Source organism: Wasmannia auropunctata, unplaced genomic scaffold (assembly GCF_000956235.1).
Source record: "Wasmannia auropunctata unplaced genomic scaffold, wasmannia.A_1.0 LD335514.1, whole genome shotgun sequence".
Taxonomy (NCBI): Eukaryota; Metazoa; Arthropoda; class Insecta; order Hymenoptera; family Formicidae; genus Wasmannia; species Wasmannia auropunctata.
In genome coordinates this window covers 432,145-458,585 of record NW_012027376.1, presented here as the reverse complement: position 1 = coordinate 458,585, position 26,441 = coordinate 432,145, and the positions used below count along the sequence as shown (strand labels likewise).

Here is a 26,441-nt window from a genome sequence, read left to right as displayed (position 1 = left end):
AAAATCAAAGAACATAATAAGTAGAATATGAGAGAATATGGGAGAGAATAAATATTGCAAAAAATACAATTGTAGTATAATACATATTCATTGAATCACGCAGATAAATAATCAATAATTTCATAACAATGAATGATATTGTACATAGTCAATTTATGTATATTCTAAAATTATACCATGACATAATTAAAAATCGAAAAATGATGCTTTTTTTCTTATCATTGCTACAAATTATAATGTAGAACAAGAGATAAAATAGTCTTATAAAGATATTATTTATTGTTACTATATTAGCTATTTAGACGTATATTATACAAGAATGCAAATGTTTAAAATAAACATTGTAAAACAAGAGAAGATATTTATTCGCTAAATTATCGTAAATATCATAATAAATGTATCAGTGTGTACGAATTAAAAAATTAATTTTTAGATTCTTTCATTTTACACAAAAATCGCAATTGCAAGAATTTTATCTCGTCTGTGTTGAGTTTTACCACTCCCTCTTGATTATCGATCGAAAGTAAAGTGCCGACAGCTTCGCGGTCTTCACCTAGAATCACTTTGACTCGGTCGCCACGTGACGGTACCACAGGCTCCAGTTGTTCGCATACTAAGTTCACAACTCGATCTTCAGTAGGTAGATAAACGGTGCACATACCGCCCTGCCGCAAATAAACGTGTCAGTTTTGAAAAATCGGAAAGACGCGTGTATATAAACTATCGATATCGCAATATCTTAGTCTATCCAGAACTGACACAAAATCACTTACTGAAATTCCTCGGATGACTGCTTGCTGTCCAGCGAGTGCAGGATCGTCGTGGGAGTCGCGAATACGTACTTCAATATCCGTCGTGTGCCATTCCGAGCTACCTATGATGCCAGAACCAACTGCATCCATTGATGAACCGGGCGTTTGTGGATTGTATGGACTACCTGGTATCCCTGGAAAAGAATTTCAAATTATACTGCATAAATATATTGAGCTGCATAAACTTCATATCGAGTCCACAACTTGCGATCGAAAATTTGCTTCTGCTAAAGATGACGCATGACTTTGTGTAATTAAGTTCTCTGTTATGTAAATTAGAATATAGATACAGAGTTACAAAGTCCTAGATCTTTATTTATAATTAATATTTGTAAATAACACAAGAAGAAAGTTAAAAAGCAATCATATTTGCAATGTTAAATTATAAAATCATTGCAACATTGAGAAATTTATAATAGAAAAATAAATTTCTATCTTTACTCATTAAGATTTCCAATTTCTACTCGCGTTAAGATTTATATATATTATATATATATTATATATATATATATATATATATATATATATTGTATATATTATTATATATATTACATTTTTTTCCATTACATTACTTACCAGGTGTCATAGGACTGTAGCCCATCGGAGACGGAGTCGCAAATGCTCCATGTGGGCTGGTAGTGTATCCAGTACCACTTGGGGACGGAGTGGCAACGTAACCTGCAGGACTCGGGCTCGCGGTAGTACTGCCCCCAGGACTAGGACTCGGTTGATACGAACTGAAACTTTGTTCCGAGCCGTACATAGTTCCCGGAGTCTGCGGAGTAAACGGTCCCCCGGTAGGAGGATATCCGGGCCCGTAACCGGGCGAACCACCCTCTTCCATACTGTATCCATCGAAGTCGTTCGTTCTGGCGGGCGTGTTGGTAACAGTCGGATCCCAGGCTCCAGACTGTCCTGGAGTTCGAGATCCGTCGTGCGACGGCGTCATCGATCCGTAATGCGGAGTACGAGAACCGTCTGTGAACATTGAAATGGAAAAAGATTATACTTTCTATATATGTCTGTCCCATATAAAAGAAAAGTAAATAAATATACTCACTCTCGTACATCGGCGTCTGAGAACCGTGCATAGGTGTTTTAGATCCATCCCTCGTGTACATCGGCGTCTGTCCACCAGGTCCGTAAGCCGGAGTTCTGTTGTAGCTACTAAAGCCGCCATCTTTTGTTGGCACGCCGACGTTTGCTATGTGAGATCGGTCGACGGAGATTGTTTGGCACGTCGAATGCAGTTCAACGCGCGCTGTGTTCTCCGTCGCATCTTTTACTATACCGACATTTCCCTTGTACGGTCCGCCTGTTATCTTGATGGTGGTCCCAATTAATTCCCTGTCGCGTCTCGCACCGGCACCACCACCGCGGCCCCTGCCTCTTCCACCTCCACCACCTCGTCCAAAACCACCTCTGTAAGATTAATCGATAGTTTGCATATAAGTAAACATTCAAAGAATACATCAAATAAATATAGAATGTATGAGAGATCACACGTACCCGCTGGGATGCATCGGGGAGGCAATTCTAGGCGACATAAATCCTGCCACTGGTGACATTGAATTAATAGACGTTGTTTTATTTCCACCGGACAGCTGTAAATGTCTAGTCTTGCAAACAAATATTCCACCGTTGTCAACAAACATTCTTGAGTGCAAAAAGGCAAAACTTCTGTACAGGTGTTTAATTTCACCACCTCGACCCGCATGCGGCCCGTCAACCACTTTAACGATGTCCTTCTTCTGTATCGTGTTCTGTTGCGAGTCCAAAGCGACCGCGTTTCTATTCTCTCGACGCTTCGTAAGCCCTTGCGGTCTTGCCTCGACCACTTTCCCATGCATCGAGAGTACGTGGAAATTCTCGCGTTCCAATCGGACGATAACGCCGACCGTTTGTGTATCTAGCTGCACCAAGTCACCCCATTGGAATTGTCCTAAGCTATCGACGCCGGTAGCCATGTCAGAGCATAATTGTAGATCCCTCGGAAGAACCTCGAGTTCGTGCATCGACAAATCGGAGAATAAAACTACTCTATTTTGTTCGACTCTAACAATTAAACCTGTATCGCCTTCATATCTACCGGCTACAACCTGCAAAGTAATAAAACAGCATTGTCAATAATGTTGTCAAAAGTAAAATAATTTAGTAATGTTGTAAAAAAATATATTTTTATGCTATTTAAAATTTACCTTAACATGGTCACCTTGCGTAAAGTATTTTCGTAGCTCCGAAGCTTGAAATTCTAAAGCTTCTTTAAGCTCTTCGTGTTTCGGCATAACCATAATCATGTTCCCATCTATGGAAACAATTTTTCCCTGCAGATTTATTAATTCACCTTCGCAGACTTCTACATTATCTCCGTTACTGAAGGAATGAATTAGAGACTGATCTTCTTTCCCAGAAGTACCAGTTCCAGGCGCGCCACTTAAATCTATCTCAACACCTTCCGGCGCCTCCTCAAATCTCTCCAATTCGGAAAGTGTAGGCTTAACACCTTCCGCAATAATAGCACTTGTAGTAAAATTTTTATACAGAAAACTGCAAAAAATAAGAGATAATTTGAATTGATAAAAATTAAATGTCTAAATATATATAATAATATACAATAAAGTGGAATAAAATAAGAAAACAAACCCTTTTCGACTATATCTGTTTCCTTCAAAAATAAGGAAATCACCGTCGCTGGTAACCTCTCCGCCAATCGCACGGATTGCTTCCGGATCGAATGGTTTTGCAGGTGGTCGTCTTTTCTTTTTCCGTTTCAGCGCTTCGGATTCGCTCTGCGCTGTTCTCAATGCGCCACGTGGTCTAGTGTAGTCGATTCTCGGAAGCAATTTCAAGTGAACCTGATTCTGTGCTAAATCGACATAATCAACTTGAGCTATGTCATCTTTATAAATCCCTCGTTTCAAACGGACCCATTGTTTAGCTTTCAACCCGGTCTGCTCTTTAACTACTCGCAGCACATCCGTCATCTCTTTAATGGGTACCATTTGCTGCTTCCATATACCCATTCTGAGATTTCCTACATTTTCAATAGCAGCTTTCACATGCGGCTGCTTGTAAGCCTCTATATAAATGTAACCCTTGACGCCTTCCGGAGCCACGACGGATTTTATCTGGAGAGGTTCACCTAAAATTTTTCAAAAAGGCAAAGGAACGTTTTTAGATATTTATATGCAAATAGATGTAATCGAAAAGATATAATCTTTCAAATTTATATTTTCTTACTGGAAAATTGATACGTGATAAATTTACGCATCAACAACAAGACGGTAGCCTTTTCTTCTCCTATACGGCATTTCACCATCCACAAATTTGGATCTTTCACGCCGGGCAACAAAGTTTGCTGGGTGATTTCGTCACTCATTTCTTCGCCGCCGTCGCCAAAACGACGAGCGGCGATCGATTCGTCGGCATACTTTTTCCGGAGGTACTCCTCAATTTCATCCTCTTTCTGCGAACTAGAAGATTTCATTCATTAAAGAATCAATTCCTTTTTATTAGGACAAACATGAAAATATACAAAATTATCTTCAAAGTTTGAATACTTACTCCCAAAGATTTGTACCTCTACGTCGTCCTTCAATCTCACGCGCAGTCGGTCCTAGTTCGTCCACTTCGTTTCCCACGATACCAATTTCTTGGGCACCTTCCTCCCATTCATCGTCATCCTCCACTTCATCATCTACTTCAGCTTCGTCTATAATGAAGCCGCCAAACCTATCCTTCTTCTTTTTCTTTCTCGGCCTATCATCGTCCTCTTCGTCTTCTTCCTCATCGTATTCACTGCTATTGTCCAAGTCTTCTCCTGCAACCATAAAATAAAAAACATAACGTAAACGAAAAATTATAAAACTATTTGTAAAGATTGCAAAAACACTCTCTTACGTTTTATTCGCACATGAGATTAAAAATGTTCTGATTTATTATACCTTCAGGTTCCTCTTCTGGTTCCACAGCTTCTTCATCTCCCGATCTGACTTCTTCTGCCTCGTCCATCTTCGCGTCTCCATCTTCTGAGCTATAAGTAAAATAAACATTATATACAATAAAATAAATTCCAGATATATTTAAGGAATATTTAGGATTTCCTTTTCGTTCCAGACACAAGAAAATAAATAATCATACTTTTATTTGTAACATATAATATAAAATTAAATAGTTTTTAACTCACATAAAATTATTATAAAAACACTCATTCTCTTTTAATATAATTTCTTATTTATTGCAAAAATTGAATATCTTAGAAATAAAATGAGATAATTTGAGTGCTGATGATGTGACGGTTGTATTGTCACGATTCTAATCATAGAATTATTTCTTTTACATGTACACACATACTTCGACACAATAATAATAAACGTGGCAATTACTACTAAATAATTAATCAACCGCTACAGAACACGAGGATTAAGCGGCTTCATTGATAAATTACAGCAAATCTGTTAATGTTCATTTTTCTTTACTCAAATTATATATAATTGTTTTCTTACAAACCAATGTTATAAGTATATTAGAACTATTCTACAATAATAAGTGTAATTGTAAATGGATGTAACTGTAAGAATTGAGCAATCACAGTTGAATATTCTTCTCATATTCGATTAATCAATTCTTACAACAATTCTTACAACTTACAATTATACTATTGTAGAACAGGCTTTATAATCAATGGCATTTAATGCCCAAATGATCAGGCTATGAATAGGATCAGCGATTAGTCGACAAACCAGCAAATAAACGAGAGTACCTTTTTTATTAAATTTTAAAAATTTGGAGTAGATTCTCCGATGACACATTGCTAACGAAGGAAACCGATTTCGTGCAGCGAAGCAAGATGGGAATTCGACTGTCGGACACAGAGAGACTCAAGTGATACAATTGCACGTAGTAAAAACAGAACGGAGTAAATTTTAATTTTCTGAACTTCATTTCTTGTCATCTACCCAAAACCATCCTCGCTAAAGTGATAACGATGCTTTACGTAGGTCCTAGATTATGCTCCAGCATAAAAAATAAATCGTTAACAGTCTAAAAATAATTCATTTTCTTGGATTTGCAACAAAGGTAAATTGATGCTACAATCACAGATTTTGAGTACACATACGTGTCAACAGATCTGATAACAAGTCCTACATATGTTACATATAAAGATGTGTACAATTACACAATTCTAAATGCATTGGGTACTACTACTTCAGGTTGCGTTTCGTTTCATGATATATAACTTTATTTAACATTCAGCAAGCAATAAGGCTACAATGTCACAGTATACGCATCATGCAACGAAACGTGGTGCATCTTTGGACTCACCCGGACGGTGATCGGGAACGCGATCGAGATCTGGACGGGCTCCTGGATCCCGAGCTTCGCGACGGACTTCTGCTGCGAGAGACGCTTCGAGATCTTCCTCCGACGCTTCCCGCGTCGCTGGCACCTGCAATAAGTTCCATCGTGTGTATCTCCTATCAACGACATACGTTATATCTCGTTCGATACTAGCCCATGTCGACCGGAGCATTACCTTCTGAATCCGACATATCGGGATTATTCGTGCGTGCCGAACCGTGAAAACGGAGTTTGGAAAGGTCGAGAACGTGCGAGAGTATCGCGGCCTAACAGCGAGCCTACAATTGCGACAACAAATTGTAACGAATGGGCTGAATGGGCACAGTATCGCGACACGAAGTACAATCAAACAACACCACCGACGACACCGACGGCCATGATGCAAGAAAACACGGTGGTGAGGCGTGAGCTCGTAACGACACGAGACATCATGGCGTCGAAAGCGAACTGCAGCGACCACAACGAGCTTGATGCGAACTAAATAGAACAGGTTTCTCTCTGACAAGAACGCTCGACAGTCGGTAGCGCCTCTACCGAAGCTGGCTTCTGGCAGATTTTTTAAATTTATTTTATATTTATTATTTTAAATAAGTTGTGTCAGTTATTTACCAACCCCTGGACTGTTTCTATTTAGATTATCACACCGAGCGAGAGAAATCGGCTAAGGGTAATTTAAGCAATCAAATGATTTTACAGTTCTGTTAATTACAGAATCGTTTTGCCCATTTCGCGATATTAAATTATCTGTTAGATTACCGTAATGTGTATCAGAAGTTTGTAACAATTAAAAGCAAGCAATTACGATTTTTTATCCTAGCCGTGCAACAGAGAAAAAAAAGAACCCATCAACTTCTCTTTCGTTTAGAAATTAAATTAAAATTAAATTACATGCATAAAATTAAAATTAAAATTAAATTACATGCATAATAAGTCGTGTGTGAGTCTCTGAATCTACGGTATTGTCGTCACTCGTTATTTCCGAAGAGCACGCAGTACAATATACGATATGCTTAATCTCGGCGTGATTATTCAGTCAAAATTCAATAGAAAAAAATTAACGTCGCGGCATTATTCCCGCGGCGAGGCGAACCGCGAGCCGCGGGCTGAGCGGCGCGCATGCGCGTGGGGAGAGTGGGGAGACCGGGCTCGGCGGCTCGACGGCCGCGGCACGCTGGCGAGGCGCGGGGCGATCCGTAGTAGGGAATTGGCGCGGCGTGTGGATGGTACTGTGTGACGCGCGCCCGGCGCGGCGAGCTTTAATTCGAAATTATCGAACTCTATCGCTCAAGCATTCGAGCAGCACGCATATAGTAAATGCGCGTTCGGCAGTACGCACAATGAATGCGTATTCGACAGTACACATATAGTGAGTGCGCGTTCAGCAACAATACGCAGTGTATAATTAATAATAAGTGCGCGTTCGGCAGTATGGCACGCATATATAGTTAGTGCGCGCGTTCGGCCAAAGCCCAATCGAGCCTACATCCGTCAGTCAGAGCACAAAGTCCGAGGTCGGATCAGTCATCGAGACGGAGAAGTCGGAGATTGATCGCGGTTCATCGAAAGAGAAGCGAGATCCGAGGATGGACGATCGTGACCTGAGTACAACGATATAGGTAAGTAACAATTAATAATATACTTAGTACTTATCATAAGAATAGATTTCGCATTGAAAGATACATTATATATAATTTATTTCTATCGACGGCAAATCGTGTTGCGGGTCATTTGATTTTGTCGCTGCGCGAATCTGATGCATGATCGATTATTGTTACAGCAACATCTTACTTATCATAGAAATTTTTAAATATATTAATTATTATAAAATTTATCGGTTTGGATAGAAAATTTCTAGAGACTCGAGAATTTTTATATTACCAGAGACGTCGCAAAATGAATGTTGCATTTCTATTTTAACTATAATTTATTCGTTTTAATTATACTTTTCCTTGCTCTTTGATACAATTCAATATGTTGTCTGCTCTATTTTATTTCACATATAAAGGCATATTATATTATTACGTTCAAAATTATATGTAATAACTGCATGAATATAATATCTTGTAATTATATGTAATAATTACAAGAATTTGAACGTAAAAGATTGATCGAAATGAATTTCTTGTTGACGCGATTGATTATCGACATTCGGGAGTATCTTGTTCCACAGTAAAACTGAATTTTTGCACAAATTGTGTGTACATTTAAAATTAAAAAATTGTTTTAAACTTAAAGACATAGAGGGAGAAGAAATTATTTTAATTATACGCTCGCAAAAAGTATTAGACAATGATAGAATAATAAGAATCGTAATTTTAAATCGTTAATTCTTCAATTTAAATTTGTAGCTTTAAAAGTTTCGCACTATTCAATTATATATACATCAGTGTTTATAGAATTTTTATAAATCCGACTCTTCTACTATTCTATCATAGTCATCAACAATTGAAAGTTCAAGAGTATCGCCAAACTTCTAGTAATTAAAGGATTTTGCTGTTGCTGGTAGCCAAGTAGTAGTTTATACATACGGATCTAACACAGGTGTAGGATTTCTGAAAATAAAAAATATTTTTATCTTGCTTTGTTATCATCTTTTCCAACAATATCTTTGTTACACAACCTCTGATAATTACCCCGTCTTTGCAAAATTGGTCCACATTCTCGTAAAAATTTCTACTAATATTGTACTGTGCTTTTTTTCTATAAAATATAGCATTATTCCAATGTAGATAAACTTAATTAGAAATTATACTGTAATTATTGACATATTCTTAATTTTTAATAAAACTATAAGCAAGGGGCAGCTGAAAAGTCTGCCGCACAACCCGTCATACTGCCTAATATGTATATGCAACACATATGCAGTACATACAAATGTGATGCAAGCCATCACCTAGGTGACGGATAAACAAGAGGGTTATAATTAATCGCCATCGAATACTACTCATTGTCAGCCGAACTTTATTTCGGGAGTTTCCGAGTGTATTATACGTTATTCATTTTTGTCATGTCAGAAAACATCGCGGAAAGCCTCCTCGCGCAATATTACGGAATTTTCGAAAATTCGAAAACTGAAAAATGTCCATCGATCCGGGAATGTGTAGGCAGCGTGGAGAACGATTCGGATAAATTGATCGAGCAATCAACCGTGGACACGAATGATGACGACACGTCCAAGGAAACGGAAGTACAGGTGCGAATTTTAATACAATTCTATTATTATTGTTAAACTTGATTTATTATTCATAAATAATAATGATTGACAATACATATGCAATTGATCAATTACGATAAACGGAATCAATGACAGATATCGCAGCACTCATGCTCCGTTATGTCGGAGCAGCGTAATTTTTTTTTGCGATTTTAAATAATAATTAAAATATTGTCATACATTGCTCGGATGAATATGTTTTAATAATGATATAGAAATATTATTCGACTGAATAAAATTTAAAAGAATGTTTTGCTATTCACAATAATTTAATGAAAATTTTTTTTACTTAAAATTTAAAGATATTTGTAAGAAAAAATAAGCTAGCTGTATTAAAAGATTCGCGTTATTTACACTGCGGTAAACATATATAAAAAGAAAAGACGTACATTTCAATTCCATCAACCTTTGTTGCAAAATGTAAATACACGCGCGCGTGCACGGTGCAAATAGTACTTTAACATTATGCATGCAGGAAAATGATATTGAAAACAAGGAGGAGAATTCTGAAATTGATACTCCGGCGAGATCCTCGCGAACGTTGAAATGGGAAGCGCTCGAAGACGACGAAGAAACGTCCTCCGAGTTCGATATTATTTTCGAAACGAATACAACAGACAATTTATATGAAAATACCTGTGCCTCCTCCGGCAAAGAGACGCACGATCTCGCTACATATGGCAAGACTGCCTCCACGGCGTTAGGTAAATATAAAACATCGTAGAACGAAACATAATTTGAAATGGATATTTATGGATATTAATTAATATATGTTTTCACTATACGAGAAGGTCTGGAAGACAACGAAGGGAACGATTCGTATCTCTCGCTTAGCGAAGACATACTGCCGGATAGTGCTTCAGACATTTCTTCAATAGCGGGAATGAGAAAAACGAAGAAATCTGCGATAACGTTTGTTCCACCTTCGACGCCGCCGCCAAATAGAACTCCGATATACAACGAGACTTTTGTAGATTTAACGAGTACCGGCCTTACGTCAGTTCCTATCGAAACGATTGAGAAGTATCCTACGATACAAGTACGTACGTAGTGCGGATGATCTTTGCTGTCCGAAACATTTGCGAGATTTAGATTCTGATTTCTTTTGATCCCTGTAACGTCACTTTTATGTCACCGTTTTTTCAATTTTATATGCTACATAAATAGTTCATTTAATTTTATAGATGCTGTATCTTGAGGATAATAATCTTTCCGAGCTTCCCGAAAGGCTTTTCGTTTCCCTGCAACATTTACAGTGGCTGGACGTTCGAAATAATGTACTGACAAGCCTACCCACGAGCATCAAGTCGCATCCTTCGCTGGAGACCATCTTGCTGCAGGGAAATAAAATTGAGAAATTGCCATTAGAACTTTGTAAGTAAGTATAACTTCGTAAGTGGTCAGATATACATGTGAAACACTTATAAATTATATTTTGTCAATTATATCATTGAGTCTCTTCCTTTTTATATTAACGATGAATTTTTATTGTAGGTCTGGTACCGAAACTTAAAACTCTGAATGTAGCACATAATCCTATCACTGTCCCTCCAAAGGATGTTATAACTCTTGGATGTGCGAGTATTCTCAGCTATCTCCGGTCTGAATGGAATAAATTGCATCCGAATGAGCCCGTGACATTTGTGAAACGTAAGAATTTCACAAATTTATATTGCACTCTTGCTGCAACTTTGTCACACCACAAGCATGTATTAGCAATTTTATTTAAATTTATTAATTATTGAAGTAAAACTAGCAAAACAAACTGTAATAATTATCATCAAAGTTAAATCATAATTTATTTTATATCACAAATTGACAGTATTCAAAAATTAATAAATTAATAAATAAAATAAACAGCTATGAGCCAAAATAAATTGTTTAATGCTCCAAGTAAAATTCGTTAAATTTACAAGAATTTAATAACATACGTTTTGATCCTCATCGGGTATCATCAATGTTAAAATAAAACAGTTATCGCATTGAACCTATAAACAGAAATCGGAAATTCGAATGGTTTAACAATAAAATCTTTAAACGAATATAAATCTTGATGATATAAAAATCGAATGTAAAAATACAGATTGATTTTCGGCGCCAGTTTTCCTCATATTCCTTACATGGAAGTTTACATTGATGCAAATTAATACAGTGTATAAAAACGCCATCACTGATTTCTGGTTATACAAAGCCAATTGGAAGTCGTAATAGTACCTAAATTAGTTAACCAGGAATCCGTGTTACAATCAATATAAAATTAACAGACATCCAGTGACAACTTTGCATTTTATTGATGTAGATTAAATTGGTGTTAATTAAATAATAAAAGAAATTAAATGATGAACGGTGTAAACACATACACCATTCATCATCATTTAATTTTCTCTTATCATTTAATTAATTTCTTTTATTATTTAATTAATTCTATAATTTAATTGATTTTAGAGAAGATTGAACCAAAGGCATCGACAATCTTGTGTTATCAGTCTCCGCGAGAAAAAGAACGATGGAAATTATCGAAAGCTCCGCGTCGAGCATCGAAGAGCACGAACGACATCGGCGGTTCGTTCAAAGGATCTGCGGTCAGGAAGAGAAGTAGAGCTTACAAGCCCAGTAACAGGTATAGCAACGTGCATAATGACGCCTTTCTGGAGAATCTGGTAAACACCATCAGTGATACGCGTAACAATAGCGCGGCGGGCTCTCTTTGCGCATCGTGCGCACGAAACTTTGCTGCTGTCCGATACAAGGACGAGATTAACAGGAATGAGAAAGAGATTAACGACGAGGTGAACTATAATCAGGACGAAAAATGCGAGCAGCACGATTTTTTAAAAATGATAGCTTCGTGCGACGATGTCAAGAGAACGTGCATCAGGGGAGAGATCGCCGAAGTGGACGCGACAATCTTGCATTTAACCGGGCCGTCGCCCAGATCGTGTTACGTTAGGCAAAACGTTGCGGAGCTGATAACGTATAAGCATTATCGCGAGAAGGAGTGTAGAATTAAGACGATCAGTAACGAGACGAAGCACATCGCGCTCGCGAAGTCGCAGCATTCCGCGGTGCCCAACGAGGAAAAATTGAAATGTAGAAACGCTGAACGCTCGGAGCTGATCTTCGATATTGTCACAAAAGACATGCGACGAATGCAGTTGCGGCCGATGCAGCTGAAAGACTCGCGCAGCATGTTATCGTGCTTGGAGAATTATCTCGATATCAAAAAAGCCGATTAGATTTTAATTATTAATTTAGATTAGAGGATTAGATTTTAGACTAGCTGATTACATTTTAATTATTAAGTATTAAATACTATTATATTTTTATTGATAGTAACTAAAATAACTAATATTATTAAATAATGGCATTTAAATGCAGGAATTTTAAAAAATGTACGAAAAATAATTATTTAATTATACATCCTTAATCTATAATAATTTATAACAATGTAAAAAATGCGATCAATATTTTACGTTTAGATGCGAAGGTAAAGGTACTAACATTGTTATGGAACAACGACAGCAATGGATTTCTAAAGCGAGAGATTTGCTGAGTGTACAATCGGCAACAATTCAAAGAATTAAGTAAGGCATATATCTACTTTCACTGTTCTCATTATATCTGTAAACGCATTATACGCATAAACTGTATTGTATAATACGCAGGAATTTAGACACTATAAAAGAATGGAGACGTGACAAACGAAGCTTCAATAAAAGCATGGAAAAGATATCGAGAAGAAATGAAGGTATAACTATATGATATATATACATTTATATATAGGTATATCTATAATATATTTATGGGTAGATCTATATGTATAGGTATATCTATAAAAACTAAGATTTGTAATCTATCTATAAATAGTTATAAAAACTAAGATTTGTAATCGGACTTTTATATTTTTTACTCATCGGAACATAGATACAAAATTCGGATACGAAGTTCGATAGTATTATAATGTAATATTTTATATTGTATCACAAAATATTTGTTTATTAGATGATATTCCATTTGCAATTAACATTGAAGACTACCCTGCAATACGGAAACGTTCACAAAAAGCGGTATGATAATCTAATATTTTGTCCAAAAATATTGAGTCGAAAAAATAGTGAACATTTTGTTTATTATTGTCTAATCTAGGGAGACTATGCAAATAATCAGAAACAGGAAAAGTTAAAATCAGAGTAAGTTCGAATGAATAATGTACATTTTATCAAAATATAAAAAATAAGTCAATGTAACTTTAAATGTTACTCATCGTATTTCAGAGATATAAATCAAAAGATTCAAGAATATTCAACATTTCTACAGAAGCTCGAAATTACAAAATCTTCAGAAATATTAACACCTAAATCTAAACAAAAATATCTACAAAATGAAATTAAAAAGGTATATTCTGTATCATTTTGTCTCTATCAAAACTTATTGACAAGATTATAATTACTATCTGGATTTATTTCATAGCTCTCACATCTTCAAAAGGAAGTGCACAATCTAAGGAGATACAACGAAATTGTATCAGTCCCAATGAATACTCCACACAATTTATTTTAACATTTTCTTTTATTCCGATCATTTTTTTTTATGAAAAATTTAAAATTAAAAAACTCATATCAGTCTCTTGAGGTATTTTATTTAAATAAAACAATATTATATCATATGTATTACAATATATTAATTTTACGCCCAGTCTCAGTGGCACATGTCAAGGTAATTGGAAAAGAAATAAGTTTAGTTTGCATAATAAAAAAGTGAAATAGAATTAAAATTTCACGGATGTATCAGATATACATGTACAGAAAATATGTGTAACTAATAATAAAATAAGATAGAGTTAATAAAAGATACATGTTGTGATACATATATTTCAAAGATATCCGTAAGAATCATTAAAATAATTTTACGAAAGAACGTTCTTTCCAGTTTCCTTGCCAGTGCATTCGCTCCTTTTTACTTCACCATCGGATATATGCAGTATAAAAGTTCTAAAAGCAATTACCATCACAAAATACAAGAAGTAAAATCTAGCATACAAATCTGTGCGATAGCCACGAATGATATTTCTTTCCTTTTTGTACATGGCACTCAATGAAGCTTTGTAATAAAGTTTGAAAGTACTGCACAAAATTCTTGGGAAACTATTTTAAATAGTATAGTAAGTTATTACACTATATATCAATATATAGATATAAGGCAAATAATCTATATAATTTTTTTCTAATTAATTCTTTATAAACCTATAAGTCATTGTTTATATTAATTGTATACACTTCATACATTAACATATTTAACTTGTTAATGGTAAATATAATTATTACATAATTAATGAATTTATTAATACCTTCAATCAGAGACATAATAAGAAGTAAATCACTCAAATATTTCTTACATATATATAATATACGTTATTGTTCTTATTACAACATAGCGCATTTACTTATCGTATTAAAAGTAAAAGTTAACATAATAAATTTCTTCCAACAATTAATGCATTACTTAACAATGCGCTTTAAAGTGTTCAAATTGAATACAATATCTAGAATAATTAGTATGAAAAAGAACATCTAATATATATAATATATATTCTGCTCCAATAATAGATTACTAATTATACTAATAATAGATTAATTTTTTTTTAATTGATGTCTCACATATCACATTTCGTAATTTCATATATATATACGTATATTGCAGCAGTTGTATGGCCGATTGAGATAATCCATAATAAAAATTATATATGTGAGATTATATGCATATATACATGAAACTTAAGAAATCTTACAGCTGAAGAGTTCAATGTACATTACAATTGAGCAGTAAACAACTACAAAAAATGTATTCATACATAATATACACCTGATTATCAGATATACATTAAAACTACATACTTAAAATCTAAATCGTATGTCATAATTTCTCACATTCATTTCTTGCATTCATTTAAAAGAAAGTTTAAAGCGCATATAAAAGAAGGTGCACTTTAAAATTGTATTCAGTCATTCCTATGCGTCATTTCGATAAGAAAATACTTTTTAATAAATTCAACGACTTCATTAATGAACACGCTGGTATTTCAAGTCGTATATATTGGGAATTTTATATACATACCACGTTTAAGAAGAAATTCCAATCAGATTTAAACCAATGAGATAGCATGGTGTTACATAGCAGAGTAATATATATCGTCATATATAGACATGATTGTTAATCAAGTAAAAAATGTAATTCATTATACTGAAGTGAATCTAAGATTATGTTGATGTCTCTTTTCTTTTTAACGCAACAGAAATATCAATATAATATTAAATCTTAGTATTAATTATATGTACATATTTATACACTTGTATCAAATACACTTAAAGATTTCGATATCGTGAGAAAGATTATAGCGAATATGTTAGAAATAATGTTACAAATATTCCCGATTGCAGATTATATTATTTTGGAAAATGTACACTTTTTAACCTATCGCATTGGCATGTTTACGTTTTGAAAGGTCTTGAATAAAGGCGTCCAATTTTATTACTTGCTTCTATGTTTTAAGAGCTGTTCCTGAGAAACTACCGTTTAGGAGATGGTCCAAGCAAGTATACTTTGTTCACGACGATCATTGGAGCATTAATTCTTTGTTAGAAACTTCTACACATAGTTTTAATCCCAGGATATTCCTCGTGCGCCGGATTTAAATCGACGAAGCCTAGCTTGCTGTAGAATTCATGAGAGTCTTTGTCTGTCGATATCATCGTCGTGTGTACTCCGAAAGAACCTGTTTCACACAAACATATCCAAAAATATGATTACTTTTTATGTTTGAAATTAAATTGACATCAAATAATATTCAATTATATTAGGAAAAAGTATGTACGACTCAATTTTCAATTAAGATAAAGCTATTATGTTTTGATTTAAAAAAAAAACGTACCGTTTGCTCGTAAAGCTGCAAGAACGCAGGTTATTAAACGTTTACAAACAGACTGGTCTGTCACACTTGGTAGTAGACCGCATATAATTTTCGACGGATGCTGTCTGCACAATTGTTCCGACACATCCGGAATAAATGAATGGAAGTACTGTATGGCATCCTGCGATTTGAAAGTCGTGTCAAAGTACAATGATAGAAACACATAAAAAGAGACGTGAAATAAGATGTTTCCAAATGCTACCTGAACATTTTGTGGCAACTCGCTAATGCTGTTGTCTAAAGGATATTTCATTCGCAATTCAGGAATCGAGGAAACAGCCAGTTTCTGATTGTACGACTTTATGTTCAGCGTAGCCACTACATAGCCGCATATGCCGTTTTCATCCTCGACAACCATACACAAATCCGGACTCAACGTTAGAAATCCTCCGATGAATCTAAGTAGGTAGATACATATCAGAATTCAGTATTCAGAAAATTTTTTTGTTACAAAAAATAAACAAATGATATGTTAATATCATACACACCTGTCTGCCACAGCTGACGAGGTCGTACAATTATTAAGCTGGTTGCACACCGCGTAAACCGCTTCTTCGTCACTCGATAAGTATGGCCGAATTGTATATATCTTACTACTGGGCACTTCGGGCGCTTTATAGACGAATAAGTCATTGCCACTGTCAACTGGGATTAATCTCTAAACATGCGAACGATATTCATCAATACATATCATCGTTCGTATGATCAAACGTAAATAAATGCAAGAGAATTAAATGTACCTGTAAATCAGCCGTAAGCCCACCACGAAAAACCCAAGGCTCCTGATCTCCACTCATAAACGTTTCTTTCCAACCATTTGAAAACCCTATCCCAAGACAAAGAATTTTTAATAAATCACGAAATGCTGGCGTTACATTCGCGCGTTATGCGTGTAGTATTTAATTTCGATTGGCCTCCACTGCTCTGGGCATCAATTTTGCTTAAATCTTTAACATGCAAAGGTACAATTCGATTGAAAGTGTCTTCCTTCCTCTCATTTATTCCGGAATACCTTTCCGCTCCACCTCATGTGGGATATAAGAGAGAAAGAACGATTGATCCAATCGGATAACTAAGGTGCACCAATTTTACAGATTTAAAACAAAGATTAGATAGAGAGATAAATTTTACCATAAAAATATTGTCTTTTTTTTGACAATGTATAATATAAAACCAAAAATTTATGTATAATAGTTAAAAAAATTTTTTAACATTAACTGTATTAAATATTACGCTTTATGCCGGAGAAATTGTTATTAGTAAATAGATAAAAAGAATTCACGGATTTCATAGATGTTGCACCAAAGCTCGCGCAATGCTAAACTCTTGAAGCACTGGATTAGGATCTAGGAAGTGTAGTGGAATAATAGTCCAGTTTGCCAATATGCGCCTGAAATAAAATTCTTATCACGCCTGAAAAGAATATATTCTGAAACTAAGTAAAACAAATTAGTGCAGGCAAGTTGGCAAAAGGAGCGTAGGAGCATTGATCATTTAAGATAAAAAAAGATATTTTTGCGTGTCATTGACAATTCACAGGACAATCATATATTCACAAATCAAAAAATTCGGAAAAATGTCGCATTGGAAAGGTATTTTATCATAAATGATCAAAGATCACAATTTGCAGATGGGAGACGTTCAAGAGTTTATAACTTCCTGTTTGCTAAATATACCAATTCTATGTAATTCTTTGATGGTCATACTTCAGAAACGCAAAAATATATTAAAATTAATACGTGTGTTAAACTATTTTGATCTTTTCAAATATGTACTTACAAAAATTTGATAGAAAAAAACTTACAAATAATTACATAAATGTAAAAAATTAATTCGAACATAAAATATTAAAGTTGTACTAAAATTATCGTTAAAAAAATGTAACGTGTGTGCAACAAATTGTAAAACAAGATTGTGTCTTACATACAGTTTTCCTATTGATATAAAATAATGGGATTAAACGTAAATATGTATCTACAATCTTTGCGATATGTGGGAAGTATGTCCATCATGTAGCGAACCGCGAAAATAAATGTGCTTTATACACATTGATTTTTCGAGCTGTTGCAACGCTGCTTCTACGCATACATTTCTCGCTCGTGTTAAACGAGATAATATCTTTTTGTAAAGTCCCAAACAAAAATTTAGAAATGCAACTATCACTGCAATGTTTGAAACTTTGTTATTTCGCGCGCTTTCTGCCGTGTTACTCAAAGACTGTTAAACCGCATACATGTGTAGCTGCCCTGGGTAAACGTCGTCATCGTCGATGGGAATCTGCCAAACGCTATCAACAAGACAAAAAAACACAGAAATGCGAGTTAGTGAATGAATCAAAGCTATACTGATCCTGATACATTTACATTCCACAGGAGAATATTCGCTACAGATTTTCGCTACAACACTTTATATACAATTTTCGATTAGAATAAATGTTTAGAGGAACATGTATAATGTAAATCGTATATACGTATTCTCAATTTAAATCGTTCTTAATATTAAACATATAATTGCACAAAAATTTATATATAGAACAAACTCCTGTTTCATGTTATCTGTAAAGAAAGTCGATTGATATGTTAATAGCTGGTACAAGATTATTTTTAAATCCAGTATTTGTTCACTCCATAAAGATGCTGTTGAATGTCATCTCACAAAATCATCGTTTTCGCCATTGCTACAAATGATCTTTCCGCCATAGCCATGGGAAAGCCACATCAATTTATTTTCAATATGTGAGTTACACAGATTTAGATTAAATTATTTTAAGCACAGATATAAAATATTTTAAGGTATAAAGATATATATATATATAAATATATACATTAATTTTGTATTAATATAAATTTTATTAAACAGAAAAATAGATGTTGTGGCTTGCCTATATAAAAATTGTCAAAATAAATCAGCGGCCATTAGTCAGAATCGTTAAAAAACGATATTAAAATATTAAAGACAACGAATAGCTTAAAATTATTTCAAATAAGTAATGTACAATTAATAATGTACATTTATAACATGTGTTTTAATACATTTAATTTAATTTTTCTGTCTACTCACGCACTCTCTATCCTCAAAAGTATTCAATGAGTAGAAATACGTATGTTCTTATGTAATTCTGACTTACAGCAACATTTTCCCTACGCGCACAATGCGATGCATTTATTTCTAATGCGCAGAAATAAATGCATACAAAATTCATGAATATGCAGTTTGTGGCATATATTTTTCCGAATATTACTGATAATCCTTATTACTTAATATTATACACTAATTTCGAAAATTATATCATTTAGTATATTATAAAATAAACAAACAGAAGAAATCCACCGTTAGCATTTCATTAAAATTGTCATTTCAAATAAGCTTTTTAAAAAATGCTTCGAGGTTGTTAAAAACTCCTAGTAATTAGACATTGTTTAAGTAAAAAGCAGCCAAGTTTTTTTACTTATGTGGCACATAAATGCGATGTCAAATGTTTCGTGTAAAAAATTATTTATTAATCAGTAATTTACGGATTTCAAAGAGCAAATATTTAAAAAAAGATTTCGCAGCGTCAGAGTTTACATCAGTTTACAAGGAAACGTAACAATTATCGTGTATTATTAGTCTTAGAGAAATACTATATCATATATTATAAAATTTTTAATATTCTCACACACAATATATTAAATAATTATAACAAATAATTAATATATTGTATTTAACATCAAGATTTCAGTTTAACTTCATGTAAAGCTTATATAGAACAATCTAATTGTATTTTGAAAATAATTTTGGCAATAATCGTATTTTGACGAAGTATAAGCAGTACGTTATTTTAGGCATTCTATCTTTACAATTAAATCAATAAAAAAAGATTTTCCTTGTAAAAAGACAAAATTACATAACAAAAAATAAGGTAACGTTCACTTACCGATACGCAAGATACTTTTGTTCTGAAATATAAGTATAGGTAATAAATTATAATATTTTTAAGAGAAGTTAACAACAGCACTTGTCTGCAGTATATAATGGATATAATTTTAAATTCGATTGAATTCAAGATCGAAAAGGCTAATTTTTATAAGGTGAGTGATAATTTAGACGTACGATTATTACAATAATTATATGTATTAGAATTTAAAAATTCATTAGCTTGCATATTAATATTTTTACCAGCATACTAGCATTTCAAATAGACTTTCTTTATATATAATTAAAATAATAGCAAAACTATATGTATTTGTTGAAGTTCTTATCTTGATTCATACATATTTCTGATATTTGACAAACATTAATATATATTATGCGTACTGTGTAAAACATATTAATTAAATAAGAATTTTGTAAAACTAAAAATTACTTTCATTATAATTATTTAAATTTATGAATACTTAATTTTTTAAAAATTATATCGATCGATTTTCATTGTTATTGATATTTTAATTTTGCTAATTATTAGAAAACAAACTTCTTATTTTTAATGTCAATATATCAGTCAATATATTTCACACATGAATCAAATGCAACTTACCCAGCCATTTCACGTAACTATTTAGAAGAGACACAACACCTCTCATATCCCATAAGTACGCGTACAAATCGTACAGTAACTCACGATTATTACAGTACGTGAGTCTTTGGAATAGTCTGTTCACCGCATTACACATGTCGTTCAATTTAGCCGCACGAAGGTGCCATTCTTGAATCTAAAACCATTTATCATGCATACGTAGATACGCAACGTCAAACGTATTGATAAATAAATTAATAAATTAATAATAAAATAAATTTGTAATGCAAACTCACGTCTGATTCAGACGTTTGTTCTTCTTCCTTCAACTTCTTCATAACGACGTAAGCGTTACTCTTCAGCCAATTAAATTCTTGCAACAACTGAATTCCTTGACCTCCATGCTCAAACGGCAAGTAAAACAGATCGCACAAGAGGGACAGGTCCTCGTGCGTCAGTTGCTTCTCGACGTCCACAGGTTCCTGCGTTACCGCGTCCGCGTTGTCGGAACTCTCGTGATTCTCGCTATCGTTCTCTACAATCATTTGCGTGCCGTTGACCGTGGGAGAGGTGCCGTCCACCTCTACCTGCATACTACCGGAAGCTTCGCTGCACGTCTGGCAGATAAAAATCACACGATTATACATGCATAATTGAATTCTCGAAAATTTTTAACGACTTACAGAAGTGTTATCTACCATAGCGTCATCATCCGCTGAAACCTTTGCTATGTGCGCCGGCGAGTTGTTCGGCGTCGTGTTGCAGTCCATAGGTTCCACAGACGACAGCCCCGTCGAGGGTGGCTCGACGCTCAAACTGGTGGGTAACGTAGTCAGGACGGGCTCGCTAATCACTTTTATGTCCGACACCAGAGAATTCATCACGGGCCCGGACGGCGGTTGCACGAAGCTGTCGCTAACCACCACACTCGAGCAGACCTCGGCCAGCGCTTGAAGATGATTAGAATTCACCCCGGCCGTGGACGTGGCAGCAACTGTAGTTGTCGTCGTCGACGTGAGGCTCATGCACGTGTTAACGGAGGGAATTATCGGGATAGGTATCGTAGGTGCGACGCACGGCTGCGGTTTGACTATCACTCCCCAAGCTGCCTTCTTCTTGTCGAACTCTAACAGCCATTCGCTTATTGCACTTTTCAGAGCGTGCCGGGGGTGATACATATTCGCCGATAATGTTGACGGTACATCTTCACCGAGGACGCCGTCCTCTGTCTCGGTTTCTAATTTAATGTCCGCTGACACGGTATCATCTACAATATAAAAGTTTTAGCTTATATCGTTCATTTTAAAGGGTCTCACCATCCCTGAGGCTTTAAAATAATACCTAAGTTTGGGATTTTTTTGTGGGCAAATAGATAACTTTATTTAAAAGCTGTTTAGAGGACGTTGTTGTACATATATAGAAAACTAAAAAAATATTTTTTTATGTACAAAATGGTGGCGCAATGGCCAACTTACGAAATCCCTTTTTTCTGTTTTTTCAAATCGGTGTACAGGATTCCAGGCACACGGTTTGATCTTGAACAAAACACAAAGAATTTTTATTATCTACATATTAAAGACTATACAAGTATGTAGGAGTTTTTTAAAATATTGATTTTTCTCGAAATGGCAATTATTTTTACGAAAAATTCGTATTTTTGTTAATACAAGTCTTTCATAAAATAGCTGTCATTTTGAGAAAAATCAATATTTTGAAAAATCCCTACGTACTTCTCTAGTCTTTAATATGTAGCTAATAAAAACTCTTTATGTTTTGTTCAAAACGAAACCATGTGCCTGGAATTCTGTACACCGATAGGAAAAAAAGGGATTTTGCAAGTGCAGGCCAGTGCGCCGCTATTTTGGACATAAGAAAAATTAAAAAATATTTTTTTGGTTTCTTATATATGTACATACAATAATGTCTCTCTAAGTAGATTTTAAATAAAGTTATCCATTTACCCACAAAAAAATTCCAACCTTAAGATATTTTAAAACCTCAGAGGTAATGAGATATATATAAAATAGAGTATAGAAAATCGTACTTAAACTTAGGTCTCTCTTTCCATCCACATTGCACCTGCTCCATTGAGCTAACGTATGAATTGCTACAAAATTCGCCCCATACTCGCAATTAGGATTAGTTAAAACTCCTCTGAGCTTAGGTATAAGATCGGGAGAACGCCCAGAGTACGGTCCGAGGAACACCCTCTTCTGATCGTAATCGTTGGCATGTATGTTATCCCAGATAACGGGTGGTCTTCTGAGCACTTCTGTGATTTCTTCAATGGACTCCACTGTTAAAAGTCTCGATATGACCTTAGGTCCGGTCCACATTATATCAATTTCCTGAGCTAATTTACTTCCGAGAGTGTTGAGATATTCCGAGGACGCGACGTTCGGCATCGCGCGTGTCGCGCAATATTGCGTGGGGCACAGAAGAAAATGAGGTTGGCCAAGATGTTGAAAAATATCGTTTGTGACGGAAACCTGCAAAATAAGAAAAAAAAAGAACAATATAAAATATGTGATGTGCTATACGAGACGATTCTGTGCGACAGCGGTTGGCTCTCAACGAGCTCTCGATTTGATTCCAATCCTCATTTCCATATGTCCCGATTTAAAAGAGATTGATTGGAAAAATCGAAGATTGTAGGGAGGACTAATTAAAGAGAAATTATAACTTGTGGCAACAATAAATGGACGTACATGCAGAAATACTAAGAATGCCAAATTAAGCGTATTACTGTATTGCACACTGCATACGTACTTGAGCATGTGCAAACGACTGAAACACTTCTTTGTCTGCTTCACTCATTTCCGGCTCTATGTCGTCGAACAACAACGCAAACGCCGTACAACCGAACTGACTGACTTGCTCCAGCTTTCTCTTCAAAGCGGTGACTTCCTTTGAACTGGAGTACGTGATATCCAATCCCGGGGATAGCGCATAGTAAAAGGTTATCCCGTATTCCCTGGCAGCTGCGATTAGACCAGTCAGATGCTCGGCCTCTTCCACCGTGTACAGATCCCTCCAGTAAGCCCGATGTTTGTAATCATCTTTCGGCGCGTACAGGTAAGAGTCCATTCCCCATTTTTTCAATCTAGTAATACGCATAATTTTTAATTAACGATCCATTATCGCTGATATAACACGATATATTGATAATATATTAACTTAATGTTCACAGATAAAAAAAACTAATATATTCGAATAGCCCAAGAAACGTGATATCCCTTAGAGAATTCTTTCTGCAGAATTAATAAAAATATAAAAAAATAAAAAACTAAAATGAGAAAACTACGCTAATGTCTTTTCCTCGCAAATTTCCTTTTGAAATGCATTTCCGACGTGGGCTTACTTCTGAAAGAGATCCTTTCGCTGCTCCGTGGTCCATGGTCGTCCGTAGAAACCTGCGAACGATAAAAAGTGTGTTACACGCCTGGAGGCGAGTGTGGGACACGCGAGTGTCGTGCCATAAAGAGGCATGCTCGGATCGCAATCCCCCGTAATACCCGACAAGTACCGTACGGTACGCCCGATACGGCGACTCCGTCCACGTACGTACCTTCTACCACACCGCAGATGAAGTTGCCATTTTTCGTGTTGAGATTCGCGGCCCCGTTCGTCTCCGTCATCGCGGATCGCGCGGGGGTCAGGAAGCACGTCCTGCTCTCGAGGCTCCAGGAGGCAGTGAAACGGCCCGCGATACGTTATATCGAATTCCCCGTGAAGAGGCGAGGGAACGGGCGAGAGAGAAAAAGGGAGGGAGAGAGAGAGAGAAGAGAGAAAGAAGCCTGCAGGACGATCGCGACACGCGACGCGCGAGGCTCGACGACGCGATTGCACTACGACGGTCGACGATTGCGAGTCTGCGAGATAACGTACGTGTCGTCGCTACGTGTTACGCCGTGCGACACGGCGGCGTAACTCCCGTCGCCGAGAACCCCAGGGGAAAGCTGTATTCCGGATTGCGAGGAGCGGTAAATCTGACAGACAGGCTGCACCCGATACGCGCCGATCGATATCGCCGAACGATCTGTCGATCCATCGAGGCCGAGAACATGACGGAGCAGCGAGAGAGAGAGAGACGATGCTCCTTCCGCCGCTTCCACACCGCGGCGGCGGTATCTGACAGTCGCGGAGAGAATCTCCTCGCGAGACTCGAGATGATAAAGTTTCGCCCTTAGCTCCGGTTCTCCTTTTGTGCCCCGAAGACGACCAACTTGAACTTCGATTAATCTCAATCGGCGATTAATTCGGCAGAATTGCTTGCAGCGAAATCCGGAATTTTTCCTCTCATGCGTCAAATAAAAAATTGATAATTCTGTGGAAAATATTAGAAGATTAAAATCAAATGCTGCTAACAATAATTAATAAATATTACAAAGGTGTCACTTGATATGTTAATTGTCGATTAAGTTAATTGAAGTTTAGTCGCAGCTTGCCTGAACGATCAGACACTTCTAAGTGCAGATCGAATTTAAATATATTAATTTAAATAATATATCATGATCGTTGTCTAAATGCGAAAGTCTTATTTTACTGCCAAATTTGCTACTTAACATTATCTGACGTCTGACGTATAATTCGTCAAACATTTGACAGCTGTCAGATCAGCTGTCGGATGCAGCTCCAATTGAGTTCGACTAGGAGATACATGCAGGTTAATATATAATTCGCATATTCGGAGTGCGTGCTTTCCATTTAAATGTTCGCGCATTTTATTCAAAAATTGTTGGTTATTTTAAAAAACTAAGCAAAATTTTCAAGCAGTTGAAATAAGTGACATTTCGTAGTTTGATATACTAATTTTGGCAGAAAAGTTACAATAATATAATTAATAATACAACAATATTAATAACCAAGTCACGCAGCCACGCAAATATTTAGATAGAAAATATTTCTCCGAACTTGTTTGCAAATTCATGAACGGAGCGCATTTATGACCCCGTAATGCATACACCTGCATCTAGAAGAATATACCGGTCACAGATAAACAGATTATCCGACGCAGCTATCTCGCGGAAGCGCCGCGAGATGTCGCCACGAGTACCATCTTCCATTTTGAAAGCTCGAGTTGCGCGAGTGATCGGACGGGCTCGCCGCGCGTCCTCCACAAATGAAGCACGCGATTACGTTATTGTCCTTATGTATTCAAGTGTATTTGCAGAAATAATCACCCGTGTACCTCCGTGCAAACGTTAGGAGGAGCGACTGGACATGACCAGAAATAGAATCGATCAGTAAGCCGCTTAGGACACGCTTGTATCGCGATATGAATAAGAGCGTCACTTCTGACACTATATGTACTGCATGCTTGCGATATTTCCGCTCTCGGTGAACTTTGCGTTTTACAAACACGCAACGATATTACCTTGCAATTTATCCCGTCGTTTGAATCTCACGGAGAGTTCACGTTTATTTGCTCTAAACGACAAGCGGAAGAACGCAAATCTCGAGACAAACGCCGTAATTGGGTAAAAACAGATATTCATTGAAAATAATTAGACTTATCATTTACCAGTGAAAATACATATAAAAATTAGATATAAAGCTGTGACATCATCGTGACGATGATTACGATTCTGT

The 26,441-nt window shown here is 35.8% G+C and overlaps 3 protein-coding genes across 5 annotated transcripts; 1 reads left to right on the top strand and 2 right to left on the bottom strand.

The window, feature by feature from the left end:
- Window positions 1–64: 64 nt before the first annotated feature.
- LOC105456875 (transcription elongation factor SPT5) lies at window positions 65–6,452 on the bottom strand. Its single transcript, XM_011701229.1, has 12 exons — window positions 6,349–6,452; window positions 6,138–6,261; window positions 4,757–4,845; window positions 4,377–4,632; window positions 4,053–4,285; window positions 3,456–3,954; window positions 3,011–3,359; window positions 2,322–2,911; window positions 1,873–2,234; window positions 1,389–1,790; window positions 774–946; window positions 65–665 (listed from the first exon to the last, which is right to left on the bottom strand). The coding sequence occupies exons 1-12, from the start codon at window positions 6,362–6,364 to the stop codon at window positions 423–425; spliced, it is 3,336 nt and encodes a 1,111-aa protein (XP_011699531.1). The 5' UTR covers window positions 6,365–6,452; the 3' UTR covers window positions 65–422.
- A 2,611-nt stretch (window positions 6,453–9,063) lies between these two features.
- On the top strand, window positions 9,064–14,014 carry LOC105456874 (E3 ubiquitin-protein ligase LRSAM1-like). Its single transcript, XM_011701228.1, has 12 exons — window positions 9,064–9,366; window positions 9,863–10,091; window positions 10,179–10,426; window positions 10,572–10,761; window positions 10,882–11,037; window positions 11,833–12,007; window positions 12,867–12,971; window positions 13,053–13,135; window positions 13,390–13,454; window positions 13,534–13,577; window positions 13,662–13,782; window positions 13,858–14,014. The coding sequence occupies exons 1-12, from the start codon at window positions 9,181–9,183 to the stop codon at window positions 13,945–13,947; spliced, it is 1,692 nt and encodes a 563-aa protein (XP_011699530.1). The 5' UTR covers window positions 9,064–9,180; the 3' UTR covers window positions 13,948–14,014.
- A 758-nt stretch (window positions 14,015–14,772) lies between these two features.
- LOC105456873 (protein O-GlcNAcase) lies at window positions 14,773–25,364 on the bottom strand. Of its 3 annotated transcripts, none has more exons than XM_011701225.1 (14): window positions 25,298–25,364; window positions 24,418–25,176; window positions 24,211–24,262; window positions 23,619–23,952; window positions 22,894–23,338; window positions 21,533–22,116; window positions 21,146–21,466; window positions 20,871–21,045; window positions 18,588–18,641; window positions 17,095–17,180; window positions 16,843–17,012; window positions 16,557–16,752; window positions 16,316–16,475; window positions 14,773–16,159 (listed from the first exon to the last, which is right to left on the bottom strand). In XM_011701225.1, the coding sequence occupies exons 2-14, from the start codon at window positions 24,485–24,487 to the stop codon at window positions 16,023–16,025; spliced, it is 2,784 nt and encodes a 927-aa protein (XP_011699527.1). In that variant the 5' UTR covers window positions 24,488–25,176; window positions 25,298–25,364; the 3' UTR covers window positions 14,773–16,022. The 3 variants fall into 3 exon arrangements, with proteins under 3 accessions (XP_011699527.1, XP_011699528.1, XP_011699529.1); XM_011701226.1 differs by having other exon boundaries at window positions 21,548–22,116; XM_011701227.1 differs by lacking the exon at window positions 18,588–18,641.
- Between the last annotated feature and the right edge of the window lie 1,077 nt (window positions 25,365–26,441).